The 16,800-nt window shown below is 50.8% G+C and overlaps 1 protein-coding gene across 5 annotated transcripts in view; it reads left to right on the forward strand.

Annotated features, from left to right (window-relative positions):
- The window catches only part of ATP7B (ATPase copper transporting beta), a 70,863-nt gene extending 55,120 nt beyond the window's left edge, over positions 1–15,743 (forward strand). For 3 of the 5 annotated variants that reach the window (XM_019798004.2, XM_034665106.1, XM_034665105.1), the window contains 12 exons: positions 202–329; positions 444–598; positions 815–949; positions 3,824–4,018; positions 6,167–6,349; positions 7,663–7,831; positions 8,995–9,138; positions 10,352–10,494; positions 11,886–12,089; positions 12,190–12,307; positions 12,793–12,895; positions 13,444–13,717. In XM_019798004.2, the coding sequence (XP_019653563.2) occupies positions 202–329; positions 444–598; positions 815–949; positions 3,824–4,018; positions 6,167–6,349; positions 7,663–7,831; positions 8,995–9,138; positions 10,352–10,494; positions 11,886–12,089; positions 12,190–12,307; positions 12,793–12,895; positions 13,444–13,717 (1,951 nt within the window). Of the gene's footprint in view, positions 1–201; positions 330–443; positions 599–814; positions 950–3,823; positions 4,019–6,166; positions 6,350–7,662; positions 7,832–8,994; positions 9,139–10,351; positions 10,495–11,885; positions 12,090–12,189; positions 12,308–12,792; positions 12,896–13,443 lie in introns of all 5 variants that reach the window. The other 2 variants (XM_034665103.1, XM_034665104.1) reach the window with 2 other exon arrangements.
- Positions 15,744–16,800: the final 1,057 nt, after the last annotated feature.

The following is a 16,800-nucleotide window of genomic DNA, read 5'->3' on the forward strand; positions in this document are numbered from 1 at the left end:
CAGTGCCTGTCTCTTAGTAGCTGCACAATAAATATTGGCTTGATCTGAAAATGAACAGATAAAATGAATCCTGCTCCTTGGTTTAAAGCAAAGAACGTGTAACAATCCAACATTTTGTCGAGAACCCAAGTTGGGCGGCAGACCAAGAGGGTTGAGCTCCAGTTAATCGCGGTGTGTGTAACTTGAGTGGCTCTGTTGCAGAGAGGAGCAGGTACCCATGGAGCTGGTGCAGCGGGGCGATATCATCAAGGTTGTCCCCGGGGGAAAGTTCCCAGTGGATGGGAAAGTCCTGGAAGGCAACACCATGGCCGACGAGTCCCTCATCACAGGTTAGGTGGCTTGTCTCTTGTTCCCTGTGGGTGGGTATCACAGGCACTGCCGGGTCACGTGAATGCTGAACGGGTCTGGGTGCATGACGGTTGATCTCTTTTCTCCACCTCTAGGGGAAGCCATGCCGGTCACGAAGAAACCGGGAAGCACAGTGATCGCAGGGTCTATAAATGCACATGGCTCTGTGCTCATTAATGCCACCCATGTGGGCAATGACACCACGTTGGCTCAGATTGTGAAATTGGTGGAAGAGGCTCAGATGTCAAAGGTAATGAAGAATGTTAAAAAATAGCATAACGTCAGGTTCCTCAATTTAGAAGTTATTCCGAGAGTTTCAGAGACTCAGGCAGATTTTGCTGAGTAGAGGGCGATTAGTAAGCGTGTTAACACGGGGGCTCAGAACCCCAGTGACTGCCCGTGCCTGTGGGGACATATTTCTTTGTGGATTGTAATTTCCCATGGTCTTGGTGTTTTATTTTCATAGGCACCCATTCAGCAACTGGCTGACCGGTTTAGTGGATATTTTGTCCCATTTATCATCATCATTTCAACGTTGACGTTGGTGGTATGGATTATAATCGGTTTTATCGATTTTGGTGTTGTTCAGAAATACTTTCCTGTAAGTTGAATGCTTTGGGCAGTACGGTTGCTGTGTTTTAAATAATCTTTTGCCATTAATCCTATTCTCTCATATCTTAGATTCATTGGGCTTTAATTACCCATTACGTTTATTTGCTTGCTTCACTTATTGGCAGCAAAATCTTAGCCAAGATAGGACGATCAGTCATTCTGTTTCTGCAAGTTTTTTTAAAAACTTTGCCTTCTAGTTAAATAAGTTCCCAGATACCCATTAGCTATCAGTTGTCATGCCTGAAACATTTACATAATGTGACCATGGCCATTTCTGGGGTTATGAGGCCCATATCATAGGTAATTTCACAGTTTTGATGGCACGATAATATCATTTTAACAGATTTTAAGAAAAATATGTTTTTTGCTCTCTGTGTCTATCAGTACTATCTTCAAACTTGCAGCTTCCTGGGCAGTGCTAATAGATCTTTAATAATAAGTATTTATTGAACGTATATGAGATAATGGAATATACTTTCTTGAGATAAAAAGTAGATGATGAATATTATCTTAGGAAATACTGTTTGATTGAACTTCCAAAAAAAGTGGAAAGTACAAAAAAAACCTTTTCTGCTTGAGAAGTAGGAACTACATACAACAGTAATTCTCAATTGGGAGTAATTTTATTGTCCCCAGAGACATTTGGCAATGTCTAGAGACACTTGGTTGTCATGACTGGGGAGGGAATGCTACTGACATCTAGTGGGTAGAGACTGAGGATGCTGCCATACATCCTACCAAGCAAAGGACAGCCCCCCACAACCAAGAATCATCTGGCCCCAAATGGCAATAGTGCCGAGCTTGAGAAACCCTGATGTACGTCAACAGGGAATGGCCCACGTGGAGTCGTATCTGATAACTGCCCGATGAATGGAACAGGGTTTTACCTACAGTTTAAAGTATCTCCTACTTAGCCAAGTCAAATGCCTGTTTTACCTTAGAGTCACAGAATAAGAAATTGTAAATATGGAATAGATAATTTTTTTTCTTTAAAAAAAATGTCTACCCATAATTAAAAGCGTATCTGAAATTCTTGGGGTGCATGTCATTTACGAAGATGTCATTCTCTCTCTCAAATTTCCTATCCTAAAGTGAAAAATGTCCAAGTTAAACTCTTGCTGACATCTAAGGAGACCTCAGTGCTTTGAAGAGTAACCTGTGACTGTATTCCTAGAATTTGCCGGTGGCTATGACGGCACCTGACTGCCTCAAATTTCTGCTTTTGCGGGAGAGCAGCTCACTGGCATGTGGCTGTGGGAAAAGTCATTCCTAAACAAGTTGGAATATGGGGCTTTCTGCTGTTCCCTGCCTTTCCATCTTACTTTGGCTTCTTTTGTTTTTATCTGCAATGTCAGGGAGGATGCCGGCAAATGAGGTACTGCATGTTCCTTTGAGATGTTCTTACCACCCTGCTGTCTAAGTCATTGTAGGGAGAGGTTCATGTCGCCCTCTAGAAGTCCACCCAGTCCCACCAGAATGCCCATGTTATTTTGATGAGAATTACTGTTTTTTTTAAAATCACATCATCTTTATCTCTAAAAATTCCATTATGTCTTAAACACACTGTCTCTCTATCTAAATCCAACTGTTTCTAATCAAAGTGAAATGACCCTTTATTAATAATACACCTTATTTTAGAATTCTGCCTTTCAAAATCAAGGAATAAAGTGTAGATGGAAGCTAAAGAGATCGTGGTCTATATCCTTGATTTAGAAAACATACTGTGATTAAAGTGAATATAGTGTCTCCTGATTGTGCTCTAGAGACACCCGCCATTTTGCAAAATAAACCAAGATAAATCAAGATGTCAGGATGCAAATAGTAATACCCATGTGTTACCAGGTGACTGGAAAGGAGACCCATATTTTGTTTGTTTTGGGTTTACAAAGAAAACAATAGTGAAAAATAGTAGAAAATAAAGATGGCTCTAAATCCCATCCCTAGGAGTAACAATTTTTTGCACTTTGGGAAACCTCTTTCCAGTATTGTTGAAAGGCTATATAGAGATATGGTCAGATAATTTTCACTAATTCAATCATAACATGTGCCATTTTGTACTTGCTTTTTTTATTTAACAGTGTTGCTGGTATCTTTCCATGTCAACAAGTATAGGTATACATCATCATTTCAACAATGGCTGATATTTCATTATGCACATCATACCCACAGTTTAATTCACCAATTCCCTATGGGGTGTCTCTAGGTTTTGAAAAAATGCTGTGATAAATATCTTTGTGTCTTTTGCCAGTTGTATGATTATCACCTTAGGGTAGATTCCTTGGAGAACTATCATTTTTTAGAAGTTTCATAATAATGATAAAAAATAATAATAAGGTATAATACTGTTAATAATGTAATATTGATAATGTAATAGTTACAATTTCTTATACCCTTCTCCCATGCCAGGTATTGTACAATGTATATTTATGTGCTTATATGTATTTATATGTATATAAGCTCGTTTAACACTTACAATAACCAGTTGGGCGTTACTGGTATTATTGTCCCCATTCTGAATGTGAGGGAGCTGACGTGCAGAGACATTAAGGTAGTGTCAGGGCCAGGACATTCTGCAGTCTGTGCTCCTTCCCCTAGCAGGGAGTCGTCCACGACTCTCTCCTCTCGTCGTGCGTCTCTCAGAGGAAAGCCTATAGCATTGTGTTGGAGCACTGGGATGGGGATCGGTACAGTGAGCCACGTGATAACACGGCACTGTGCAGAGGGGACTACACATGTTTCCCAAACCCCAGCGCATCATGTGTCTCAGGTCCTGCTGCCATGCTGAAATGCTCTTATGTGATTCGAAGTCGGTGTGATTCCTCATTTAACCCTCAGCCTGCCTTTATCTCCTTCCTCTTTTCAGACCCCCAACAAGCATATCTCCCAGGCAGAGGTGATCATCCGGTTCGCGTTCCAGACCTCCATCACCGTGCTATGCATCGCCTGCCCCTGCTCTCTGGGCCTGGCCACGCCCACGGCCGTCATGGTGGGCACCGGGGTGGCCGCCCAGAATGGCATCCTCATCAAAGGAGGCAAGCCTCTGGAGATGGCCCACAAGGTTGGCCCTTGCGCTCCTGGCTGTCCTTTGAGGTCTTGGCTGGAACAACTCTGTAGCTGTTACTATGTGATTTTTTTTGAAACTGAAGAGAGTCTATGGGAAAGTAGTATCTGTTTAAATTCTGTATTAAGAGGAAAAACCTGGAAGAGGCTTGAGGGCAGCCCTGGTAATAAAACAGGAAGCCAGCAGGGACTGGGAATGATAACAGCAGGAACAGCTCACAGTTACAGGATTAAATATGAAGTGATTTAATCTCAGTAACAGCTCTTTGAGGTCCGTGCTTTATTCCCATTTCTCAGATGAGGAAGCTTAGCAGGAGGAGGCGTGGGGACTCCCCCAAAGGCCTGCAGTTAATTAGCGGCAGAGCCGGGATTCACACCCAGGTAGTTGGCATGGAGAAAAGGACGGGAGCACATCCATGTGATTTGCCGAGGAACCCGACTTCTGGGAGTAGAGTAGTCAGAAAGTGTTTATGGAGAATCTGTGGCCCAACATGTCCACCCCTTAACTTTCCATCCCCCCTTTATTTACTTGGTGTTTGTTGAGCATTTACTGTGCGTGGGTCCTGTGCAAGGCCCCGGGGATGGCCATGGGCCTCCCGTCAAGGAGCTCACAGGTTAGTGGGAGAGGCAGATGTGGAGGAAGTAAACCACAAATCTGTGAGCGAGTGCGAGGCTGGGAAGACAGTGTAGCAGAGACCTAACCTGCATTCGTGGATGTTGGCCCGGGGTGAGGGGTGCACAGGCAGGGAAGGAAATCGAGAGGTTCATCTGGGACCAACCAGTCGAGCTGGAGTTAGCCAGGCAGCGGAAGCTGGGAAGGATGGTCGGTGGCAGGAACAGCCCGGCCACCTCATAGACCCCGTAAGATCAGGGACTGTGAACTTCTTCTCATCATTGTATCCCCAGCATCTTGCCCAGTGCCAGGCACATTGGAAGCCCTCCATAGTTATTGACGGAATGAGTAATGAGGAACCAAAAAAGAAAATCATTGAGAGGGAGAGAGAAACTGACAGGAGGTGAGGCCGTCGAGGGAGGAGGGCAGGGAGAGAGGGGCCTGGAAGGGCCTCAGAGTTTGCGTCAAGTCTTCAGAACTTAACCCAAAGAACAACAGGAAGCTGAGGAGGGTCCGAAGCACCCACAGGGTGGGACTGGGTTACTTGTCGGGAAGATCACTGTGGCTGCAGAGTGCAAGGATGGACTAAAGGAGACAGGGGTTATTGGAAGAAGAGCAGTTGTGTTGCAGAGACCAGCAATCAGCATCAGAATGAGCCGAGTGCTGTTGGCTAAGTGAGGGCGAGCCGTGCCTGCGGGGTAGTCTGACCACAGCAAGCAGCTGGCCTTATGTAGGGTTTGGGGAGGTATGGAGTTCAGGGGTGGGTGGGCTCTGGCCATGGACACAGGTACCGACTGGCAGAATGCAGACCCATGGGCACTGCTGGAAGTTGCCATTGACCAAGTGGGATGGATGGAGAAAATGTCCCTGGTGGTTGCTTGTTATGATGGCCAGGGAACGCTCCCTTTCTCTCTTGTGCGTGCTCTCTCTCTCTCTTTTAAAGATTATTTATTTATTTATTTATTTGAGAGAGAGCATGAGCAGCAGGGAGGGGTAGAGGGAAAAGCAGACTCCCACTGAGCATGGACCCCAACAGGGGGGACTCGATCCCAGGACACTGAGATCATACCTGAGCCAAAGGCAGACGCTTAACCAATTGAGCCACCCAGGCACCCCTCCCTTTCTTGAACCTGGAGTGCGAGCTCCTTATTCTCAGTAGGCGTTTTCACTTAGGCCAGAGACACGCTGTGCACAGGGAGACGGGGGGACTCCCAGAGTCCTGACATGAGAAATCTGCATGGTGTCACTTTCCAGAAGGTGGTGCCATGCCATTTCCTGTCAAATTGGAGTGCCGGTTTCACCCTCATGAAGGTTAAGTCACAGTGCAGCCTGTTTCGGCTAGACAGAAAGGGAAACCGTGTCTTTGTCGTGGGAGTGGTTGAACCCGGGGATCGATTGTAGAGGATTGTGTTAATGGAGGGGTGTTGTTACCTGCTTGAGCAAGGTTAAGTGGAGTTCTGCCTCAAGATTATGTGGGCCCTTCAAGTCCCTCTGTCTGTATTTGTGGTCACCAAGATGTGGTTGTCTTGGCAGATAAAGACCGTGATGTTTGACAAAACTGGCACCATTACCTACGGGGTCCCCAAAGTCATGCGGGTCCTCCTGCTCGTGGATGTGGCCACAATGCCCCTCAGGAAGGTTCTTGCTGTAGTGGGGACTGCGGAGGCGAGCAGTGAGCACCCCCTGGGCGTGGCAGTCACCAAGTACTGTAAAGAGGTATGTAGACCTGGGCACTGCTCGTCCCTCTCTCCACCCCCACTTCCCCTCCCCCCATCCTCTCTGCCCTGGCTGGCCTCCTCCTCAGCTCTCACCAGCTGGGCTGGAAGCCTCCAAGCGCCTTCCTCCTCACATGCCTCTTCTCCTGCTGCCTCTGTAACCTGGGCCAGCTGTGTTGCAGGAGGCCTTGGCTTGCGGGGCCTGGGAGCCCCTCAGCAGGCCCCTGTGGAGCAGGTGGGGATGTAGCTCTCAGTGATGGGTCCCTCGTCCCATTTCCAGATCATCACAAAAGCGATTGAGTGTTAACAGTCACTTAGAGAGCGTGTACTGAGCATCTGTGCTCGGGACAACAAAAACTGCTAGGGTGTGAACTCCTGCCCTCTGGGAGCCGATGGTCTGGTGGGGAGGACGGATGTCTATCAATCCAGTCCTTAATGAGCGCTCAGTGAAAAGGGGGCTCAGAACTGAATGGGGGATTGGGGTGAGGCGAGGAGAGAGCCCCTCGACCGGGACACTGAAATGGAGAGGCAATGGAGAGGTGAGCCGAATGCCCAGCGGATTCTTGGCAGTTAATGGGGAAGCGTTCATCCTCTGACCTCTCCAGATGAAAGTCCTGTTTCATTTTCTGTTTTCAGTCTTAATATAGAAGCAGCAGGATGTGCCAGATTATTGCTCTGAAAAATTTTAAACAGTCTGGGCAAATACGATTATCAGTAAATGTAGAAAGGTGATGTGGATGCCTTGGGGCAAAGCTGACAGCTCTCCCTGGACAGGGAGTCTTCCAGAAATCTCCACCGGTGTTTTGCACAGGGTCATTCAGACTGCTGTCTCCCCCTCTCTTGTGGTGTTTCAGGACGAATGTGCTCTGTCATCCCTCCTGTGCTGTGTCGTTAACCCCGAGTGAGGCAGCTTCTCATGTCTTTCGCCTGCCTCTGCCCTCGACCCCCAGGGCCTGTAAATGGGCAGTGACCTCTTGATAGCCTCCAAGCAGCTTTGTTACCGTCTGCCTGTTCCATCGTTCTCATGAAATAATTTTCAACATAAAAATAATATCTTTCCTCTTTTTGCTCCCCCCACATCCTTTAATTTGAGGCATTTGCCGTGAACTGCTCTTCTCCTTTCTAGTCTGCCCCTTGTCCTGTGTCACGAGGCATCCATTTAATAATTATAACGTCTGTGTCAGATGAGAGAAAGAATTGCCGAGTTATTAGTCGATCTCCTCACCTGCCCAGCCCTGCTTTCCTCTCAGCTCCTGGTGGGTGCCGCTCTCTCCTGCCTCCTCCTCACCTCCCCTTGTCTCCCTGGCTTCACAGGAATTGGGAACCGAGACCTTGGGCTACTGCACGGACTTCCAGGCAGTGCCGGGCTGTGGCATCGGCTGCAAAGTCAGTAGCGTGGAGGGCATCCTGGCCCACAGCGAGCACCCTCAGAGCAAACAGGCTGCTCCCCCAAACACGGTTGGCGGCATTCCCGAGGAAATAGGTATCCCTGGCTCTTGTCTCTCTGCCCAGCCTGCCATGACCTGGGCCCGGCTGGGTCAGCTGGTGGCATGCCAAACCAGACAGCACCAGGCTGGCACACCACCATGGGTCCCCGGCTGTGGCCAAGGGGTGGCTCCTGGCCGGGGCGCCGCATGCCCACCTTCCCCAGGAAAGCCTGCCGTTTGTTCATCGTTGTGTCCTCTGACACTTCCGAACCCTGATGCTAATGGCAGACAGAAGCAGTATGTGTTACTGAAATTCATAGAGTATTGCTTCTGTGACCTAATCTTGAGTCTCCTCTTTCTTGTCCCAAGTCAGTCTTGCTTCTCTAAGCTACAAAGGGGACAGATGGGAATTCTGATTTTGCTCCTCCAGTCTCCCTCCCGTGCTGTAGAAACCCGACGGGATGTTGGATTTACAGAGCTAGCAGCAGCAGGGAAAGCAGATGGAAGTGGTCTGCCTGAGCCAAGAAGGGGTACTGCTTGGAGTGGCAGCTGCCTTTGAATGCGGCTTTTCCGATTCTTAGGATGGCTTGCTAGCCATCGGCGCGAGAGTGTGGAAACCCTCCCAAACCAAAGCGCACGTGTCTCGTGTTTTCACTTAAGTGCGCTGGGCTATTGTTAGAAGCCATCTGCCGCCTTCTAGCAATTCAGAACCCCGGCTTGACCCTTCCATTTAGCTGCCAGGACTGGCCTGTGTGGTGACCCCTGGGTTAGCGGCACACATAGTGAGAAGGTGACGGGAAAGGCCCATCTGGCCTTCTAGGAGGTACAGCTATAAACATTTCATGGAAGTAGACTAGGTATTCGTGATGCACCTTGGGTCATCCACACCCAGCTTGTTGCTTCTAATCTCCGCAGAAAAGGAGCCAGCAGATGCCTCTTAAAGGCAAATTAGGACGCTGTCAAACGTTTAATATGATTATGGTGTCTTCGCACACACTGCGTGTACCTTTTAACACCCCATTTTGATCCCCCCCCATGTTCCACATGTTAATTACTGCTTCCCTGGTCCTTCAAGGATGGTGTTAGGAGAGGTGCTTGCTAGTTACAGTGTTTCAAAACAGCTAAAGAGACTTTTGCTGTTAGAAGGATTCCATGGTTTTTAGTCTTTTCTCACAGTAAAATTGGACTATTTGGGAATAACCACAAACTCTTTGAACAGATGCGACCCCCCAGACCTTCTCTGTGCTGATTGGGAACCGTGAATGGATGAGACGCAACGGGCTAACCATTTCCAGCGACATCAGTGACGCGATGACGGATCACGAGATGAAAGGCCAGACGGCCATCCTGGTGGCCATTGACGGTACCACCCCCCCCCACCTTCTGCTCTCAGCAACGAAGTTTCTTGGGGATATCTGGCAAAAATAGACTTTCTCCTTTTTTTTCTCCCCCCAGTAAATCTTCCTCTTTGTTAATTTAAATTCTGTGTTCCAAAAGGCTGCCTTGTCACTTCTCACTTCATTCTCAGTCCGGAGGCCCTCTCTGCTGTGTCCGTCCTTCCCCCAGAGTGAGGCAGCTCGGCCTCCTTGGTCTTGGAATCCTCCCCTGCCTTCGCCGTCACTGTCTGCTCTGTCCAAGCCAGTGGTTCAGTCGCCCTCCTCCTTCATCCCTGCACGCACAGCGGCAGCTCGCTGCCCAGAAGGTTCAGCCATAGCGTCCTAAGTAACGAGATCGCTGCCCCTCCACGGAGCTCCCCAGCATCACACGTGTCTGGGCCTTTACACCTCAGATGATTGGAATCTTACTTTGCTGATGGTAGTTTCTGTTTATAGAAGTAAAACCATATGCAGACAAGCAACATAAATGATTCTTATTTTTAATGCGTCAACAAAATATGTCCTCTCCCACTCTTTTTTCCTGCTCGTACTGCCATGTCCTTTCCAAAGTCCTTATAAACCTGCAGTCCCCTCAGCTCCTCGGATTGGAGCCAGCTCTGCTGAAGGAGCGATGCCCTCTGTCACACCACTCCCCCGCTTCTGCTCTGCTACCCTCAGTCCCTAAATGCCTTCCTGCCTCACTATCTGAAGATTCGCACAAACAAAACCCCCCAAACAAATGCTTTCTGTAGAGAGAGAAAAAGGAAGGACCGATTTTCTGTTTGGACTTTCATCACTTTTCAGTAACATTTATTGTATTCATTTTCTTTCTCATATCTTAATAGCTAACATGTATTGAGTTGTTACTATTATGAGCCAGGCACTCTGCAAAGTAATAGATGTTCCTTGCAGAAAATTGGGAAGATTCTGAGAGCTATAAAGAAGAAAATGCAATGACTCCCTATCCTACCCCTCAGAGAGCCACTGTTAACGTTTCATATTCCTTCCAGACTTTTGTATGCATCTGTAAATGTAGCTCATTTTTAAAAAACAAAACCGGGTTATGTTCTATAACTTGGCGTTTTGTTTTTCACATGTGACATTACACTCTGGAAACTGTTTCTGGTAGCACAGCCTCCTTTGCCCCTCGGGCTGCCCAGTGCTCGCCCTTGTGGGCTCATCCAAGGGTGTCTCCTGCAGGTGTGCTCTGCGCCATGTTCGCCATCGCGGACGCAGTCAAGCAGGAGGCAGCGCTGGCCGTGCACACGCTGAAGAGCATGGGTGTGGACGTGGTTCTGATCACAGGCGACAACCGGAAGACGGCCAGAGCCATTGCCACCCAGGTGTGAGCCAGGGGCCAGGGGGCTGGGGAAATTGGTTCTGAGCTCCCCGGAGCAGTTTGGAGAAAAATAGGAAGCTCTAGCTTCTGGCCTCCCCCCTCGCTGGGTGCTTCTCGCTCCACCTGCTCTGCTCCAGTCCAAGCTGTGCTGCGCCCACGGGAGACCATGGTGTTGCCATGCAAAGCTCACGTCCCCGGGGCCTCAGGACAGGTTGCTGCCCTGGAGAACGCAATTCCAGCATTCTCTGTTTCTGTCTTTCCAGTGGGGCAAAGACAAAAAAGATCATGGCTCAAGAGCTGAAATATATGAGTTTTGGGCCTTTGTGTTAAGGGAACGATTTGTCCGCGCAGCTGGGTCCTGGCAGGTCTCCAGCAGCGCTCAGTTCTGAGTGTGCACCGTGAGGATGGCACTGCTGCATGCCTGCCTGACTCTGCACACGGCGAGGGCTCCTGTGCAAATTCTGGAAGATTACATACGCTCCCCAAATGTGTGTACGCTGTATGCTTTTGAAAGTGAACTGCTTCTTACAAGGGAAGCAGCAGTACTTCTCTACGCGGCCTTCCTTGCTAATGATGCACTCGTTGAGTACCACCTCCCTTCCTGGTTAAAACTTGCTTGTCTGTTCAGCGAGCACTTACTAAGCACCACCCATGTGACGGGCTCTGGAGAGGAGTGAAGAGGGCGTCTGCCCTCCGGTAGCTCTCTGTTCTCGGGGGAAGTATGGACCAGTGACCAGGGTTGAATTGAATGCTCGCTTCTGCAAGAGAAAAGTGCACAGGGCACGTGGGAGCCACCAACTGACCCCAGCGTGGCAGGGGCTGAAGCCGGCTTCCCAGGGGAGGAAATGCTTGAGTCAGGAGTGGTCAGATGAGGAAGACAGGGAGGGCTGGAGAAAGGGAAGCTGATGTTTCCAGGACAGAATAGGCAGCACGAGCACCGCAGCAGTGGGCTGGAGAGCTGCGGGAAGGTGAATGGGGCAGAATCCAGCGTGGGCTGGAGGTGGGCAGAGACCAGTTCCAGAGGGGCCTTGGGAGGCAGACCGAGGAGTGTGGATGTCATCCCAAGGGAAGAGGGTTCCCTGGGTCTTGAAGGAGGAGAGTAATGTGATGAGCTGACCGCTGTTTCGGAAAGACCACAGTGGGGATAGGGAGGAAGGTTGGGAGGCTGGGAGGTGGGCAGGGACACCAACACGGGGCCTAAGCCACTATGGAGGGGGGCACGGGGATGGCATGCCCTGGGATCTAGGGTTTGGTGACTGACATCGTCGATTGGGCTTGATGCCGGAGGGAGTGGGGGCGGGGTGACTCAGGTTTCTGCTACCGTTCACTATCCTTTGCCAATACCCGGTGTCGTCATGTGTTTGTTTTTTGACGACTGTTTTCCTTTCCTTTTAGGTGGGCATCAACAAAGTCTTCGCAGAGGTGCTGCCTTCTCACAAGGTGGCCAAGGTCCAGGAGCTCCAGAATGAAGGGAAGAAAGTCGCCATGGTGGGAGATGGGGTTAACGACTCGCCGGCCTTGGCCCGGGCCGATGTGGGCATTGCCATCGGGACAGGCACAGATGTCGCCATTGAGGCTGCTGACGTTGTCCTCATCAGAGTGAGCTCGGCTGTGTCTTCTCATGCCTCGCTGTCCAGGTTATGGGAGTGGTGAGGGCCGGGGCACGGATCTCCTCACTGACCGTGCGTTCCTCCTACAGAACGACTTGCTCGATGTGGCGGCTAGCATCCACCTCTCCAAGAGGACCGTCTGGAGGATACGCCTCAACCTGGTCCTGGCACTGATCTATAACCTGATTGGAATACCCATTGCCGCAGGTAGGGCGGCCCTGCCCCGCTGGGTTACCTTCAACTCCAGCTGCGGCCAGACCGGCTTCTCTGCCGGCTGCGTTCCTGCCCAGCTTAGAGAGTAGCCCACTTCGCTGGCTGGCGGAGCAGCAGCGTTTTAGACTGAGCTGATTTTAGTATGTTCTCCACTTTGTAAGTCTCTAAAGGTAAGTGAAAGCTGCAGAGAGGCTCCCTGGGATTCCCTGTTCCCTTGCAGCTCCCCCCGAAACCCACGATGCCACCTACGGACTGTCCCAGGAAGGCCAGGGTGGGTGGGAGACCCCAGTCCCCGAGACAGCGCCCCCCCCGCCGGCCCAGCTCCGAGACCACCTCCTTCAGAGACGTGCGGGCCCATGGTCATGACATGGCAGTGGGGGTTTCTGAGTCCCCCCAAGATGGAGCACTTCACAGGGGGCAGCCCAAGGTGAAGACCCTCTTCTGGGCTGTGGCGTGAGTGTCGTCCTTCCCTTGGCCAGGGGTCTTCATGCCCATCGGCATCGTGCTGCAGCCGTGGATGGGCTCGGCAGCCATGGCGGCCTCCTCCGTGTCTGTGGTTCTCTCATCGCTGCAGCTCAAGTGGTGAGTCCCTCGGGGCGGGAGCATGCCCCGCAGGCGGTGCTCACTAGGCCTTCTCCCCCGACTCAGCCGCCCCTTGCCCTCTGCCTGTGGGTACGATGGGCAGGTGCCGTGCGCAGGTGCCCAGAGCTCCCAAGGCGGGTGTGTGTAGTGACCGGCACCGCGAGTGACTAATCCATACCTCGCAGCCATCATGCGCTGAGCTGCTGTGGTTACTCTGCCCCCGGGCTGTTCATGCAAATGCCTCATACACGTGGGGTCCTCGTGTGTATCATTTTTCCTTTTTTGAAAAAGATGTTTATTCGTGCTTTCACTTAACCAAAGTTAACGGCAGCCTACTGTGTGCCAGGCATTTGGATGGGAAGTTTCTCAATCAGGCAAACTTTACCTGAACCCAGGAGCTCAATACCCTGTCCTTTAAAATCCTAAAATCCATGGGGTTTCCATACTATATGTTGTTGAGAGACTTTGGTGAGAGCTCTTTGCCATCCTTCCAAAAAAAAAGCCTGTGCCCACACTGGCTCAAGTGCTCTTGGCTTCTCGCCTGGCAGCTACAAGAAGCCCGACCTGGAGAGGTATGAGGCCCAGGCCCAGGGCCGCATGAAGCCCCTGACGGCGTCGCAGGTGAGCGTGCACATCGGCATGGATGACCGGCGACGAGACTCCCCGAGGGCCACACCCTGGGACCAGGTCAGCTTCATCAGCCAGGTGTCTCTGTCCTCCCTGAAGTCTGACAAGCTGTCTCGACACAGTGCCACGGCTGAGGACAATGGGGACAAGTGGTCTCTGCTCCTGAATGACCGAGATGAGGAGCAGTGCATCTGAAAGCTCCAGGCGGGTGCGGACCCAGGGGTCCATCTCCTCACCGAGTAGCCGGCCTGACTTTACTGGCGGCCGAGGCTCGGGCCAAGCGGGTGCAGCACCGGCAGCAAGATGGGCGAAGCGCCTCTCTGGCCTTGGGGACTTCCACTCCCTGGACATTCCTGGTCATCCCTCCTAGCATGTGCTGCATCCAGATGCAGCTCCTGGGTAGCCCACCCCCCCGCCCCGCATCCCATGGCACAGGGGCCAGGCGTCCCGGCCTGACCATGCTGTCAGCCTGGGCTTGTCGGCAACCTTGCCGGACTCTTAGCAGAGGAGGGGACAGCCAGCCCTCCTCGCAGACCTCTGCTTTAGAGTTTGGAATGACTGCTTGTAGAATGAAGATCTCATCAGGACCAAAAACTTAGCTGGGCCTTTCCTTAGAACACATGAGAAGCCTTATGTTGGGTTCTTTCGGACAGCACCCACGTGCATTGCATATCTGAGACCAGTTTACCTCAAATACACCCCATTGATGTCTACTGGCACAACCTCTTCCTTTTCTGTTCTTAACACTGGGGCCACCCAGCGCCCCCCCCCCACCCCCTGCCGGGTCTCTGACAGCGGGACTGTAGTGGTCCCTGCTGCCGCTCTCACGTGCTGCTCCCTGAGTCTGCTCACTCACGCAGAGAGCACGCCTCACTTCTCTTCAGGCCGAGGAGAGCTCTTTCTTGCTTATGTGCCACTTGGCCACGGACTCCTGGCTTCTCACTCCTCAGAATGGTGTGCTGTTGTGGACTGTTGTTGCCCTGGTGCAGTGAGGTTCTCAGAGCCTGAGACCTGGGGAATCCTGCTTCCTGTGGGGTCCGGACACTTGGGACGCGGGGAGGCCTGTGGTGCTTGAAACGGGCGTCCCGTGGGGAGGTGTGTGTGCTTGCCAGAACCGCCTTGCACACCTCCGGAAGCTTCAGTGACCTGGTCTGCTCTGTGACTGCTCTGTGACTGTCAGACTGTCCAGTAGAGTTCATGTCCGTGGTGCCCCTGGTGGTAGCCGAGTAAGAGGACATCACAGTCACTCTCCGGCAGCTTCTGCTTCTGCACACGGGGCCGGTGCCTTAGGGGAGGAGTCACCACAGCTTCCCCAAGGGACAGTCTGTTTCACACTTTCAGGGGCTCTTTGTGATTGTGTGACATCAGGGGCAGGACGGGCTGGTTTTAGATGCTAAAGTCAGTGGTGATTGACAGAACCACCTGGGAGTACAAGAGTAGAAAGAAAACACATTTTAAGGTAGAGCCCTTATCACACACACACAAGATAGTTTTATTTATCGAGTAGAGTTATTTTTCAGGGACAGTGTAAGCACTTTTTCTAGGCTACTTATAATCTTCCCAACAAACCAGCCAAGTAGATACTACTGGCCACGTTTGACAGGCGCGGCAGTAGGCTCAGAGAGACTAGGGATCCCGCCCAGGATCACACAGCCCACACAGGCCAGAACAGGGAAATCTTTTCTCCATTGCTGCTGCGGCCTGTCAGTTGGTAAGAATAAATGGGAAAAAGCCACCTGCTCCTAGAAGAGCAAGTCTGCCAGGTGATAGATTCATTGTTAGTGACTTGAAATGAAATTTGATCTCGGGGTCAACTCACCTTTCCCTCAGATGGTTTATTTCCATTTTTGCCTATAACTTCGTGTTGCTGGGTCTTACCTCCTACAATCCTGCGATGGGTTCCATTGTGTTCCTGTTGTGTTCAGTGTTCCTGTCCCTCAGTCCTCTTCCCGCTCTGTCCTTTCTTTATTCCTGGCTGCGCTCAGGAGTGTTTCTTGTTTTCTAACTAGGTTAATCTTTGTCTAAAGAATCTAATTGTATTGATTTTTCAAAGGCTTTTAGAACCATAAACCTCATGTGTATATGGCCATGAAAATATTTATATAATTGTACAGAATATAACCTTTAGATGTTCAAGGGGTAAGAATTTTTTGAGTGTCAGATAAGAACAGGTCCTGTTTCCAAAACTTTCCATTCTGTATTAGAATAAAGTTTATTTTTATTCATCTAATGGCTGCCTCTGTGCGTGTGAGAAGCATAATTGAGGCCAGTGCAACGCCACTTCTGCAAGGGGCTGGCTTTGCTCGGCCTTGTCGGGGGCGGAGAAGGGTCGGGTTTAACTGTGGAGACCACAGAGGTGGCCAGACCCTCTGATCTGCACCCCCCAGCACCACGTGAGCCCCTCTCCTGTGTGCGGGGCTCACCTCTGGTGTGTGGGGGAGAACTCGGAGGGCAGCCCCTGTCTGGGTACCTGTCCCACCGGGCCAGACACAGGCCTCGATCTGCCCCATTCGATGCACTTCTCTGCTTGACAGGAATTGTCAGCAGAAGGCTACCTCAGACATACACATTTTGATCAGGAGGGCTGTATTTTGGATCCCTTGGTCCCAAAGGAGTGGGGCCAGGGGACGTAGTAGAAATGCCTGGACCAAAGGGCTCTGCTGGGAAGGCTCTGTGGGCATCTCCAGGTGGCAGGGGGCCCGGAGTGAGCTCCAGCTGAAGGTGAGGTGACAGGGGATTCATCATCCAAACCGGGACGCTTTGAAGAGTGAAAGGAGGTGCTATTAATAATTATGCCAGGCCAACTGGCCTAAACTGAGACTCTCCAGGCAAACTGGGCCCTGTGGTCACCTTCCTAAAAAGGGAAATAGACAGTGCGAAGTCTCGGACACAAACCATTAGCACTTCAGGATTCTACCCTAATTGTAGGTTCCGTAGACATGCCGGTGCCCTATCCTTTATCCGATTTGGGATTTCTCCCCGCTCTGGCACACCCCGAGGCCAGCATTTCCCTGCAGAACCACGGAGGTGATCATCTTTGTGGCTCAGTAGGACCACATGGGGAACCAGTCAGGGGTTTGTCCCACTTGCTGGTACCCCGCATTCCCTCCAGCGCGCCACGTAGCACTTCGTGCCAGGCATGCTTCACTGTTTCTGGATGCCCACGTATGGGAGTTTCATGCTGTCTGCATGTCCCCTTGTGGGAACTCCTTTAGCAAGGGAGTCCATTTCTTTAAAAAATAGATGTTTCTCAAACGTGAGCAAATCTCCCTGATAAC

This window comes from Ailuropoda melanoleuca, chromosome 7, assembly GCF_002007445.2.
Source record: "Ailuropoda melanoleuca isolate Jingjing chromosome 7, ASM200744v2, whole genome shotgun sequence".
NCBI classification, from domain to species: Eukaryota; Metazoa; Chordata; class Mammalia; order Carnivora; family Ursidae; genus Ailuropoda; species Ailuropoda melanoleuca.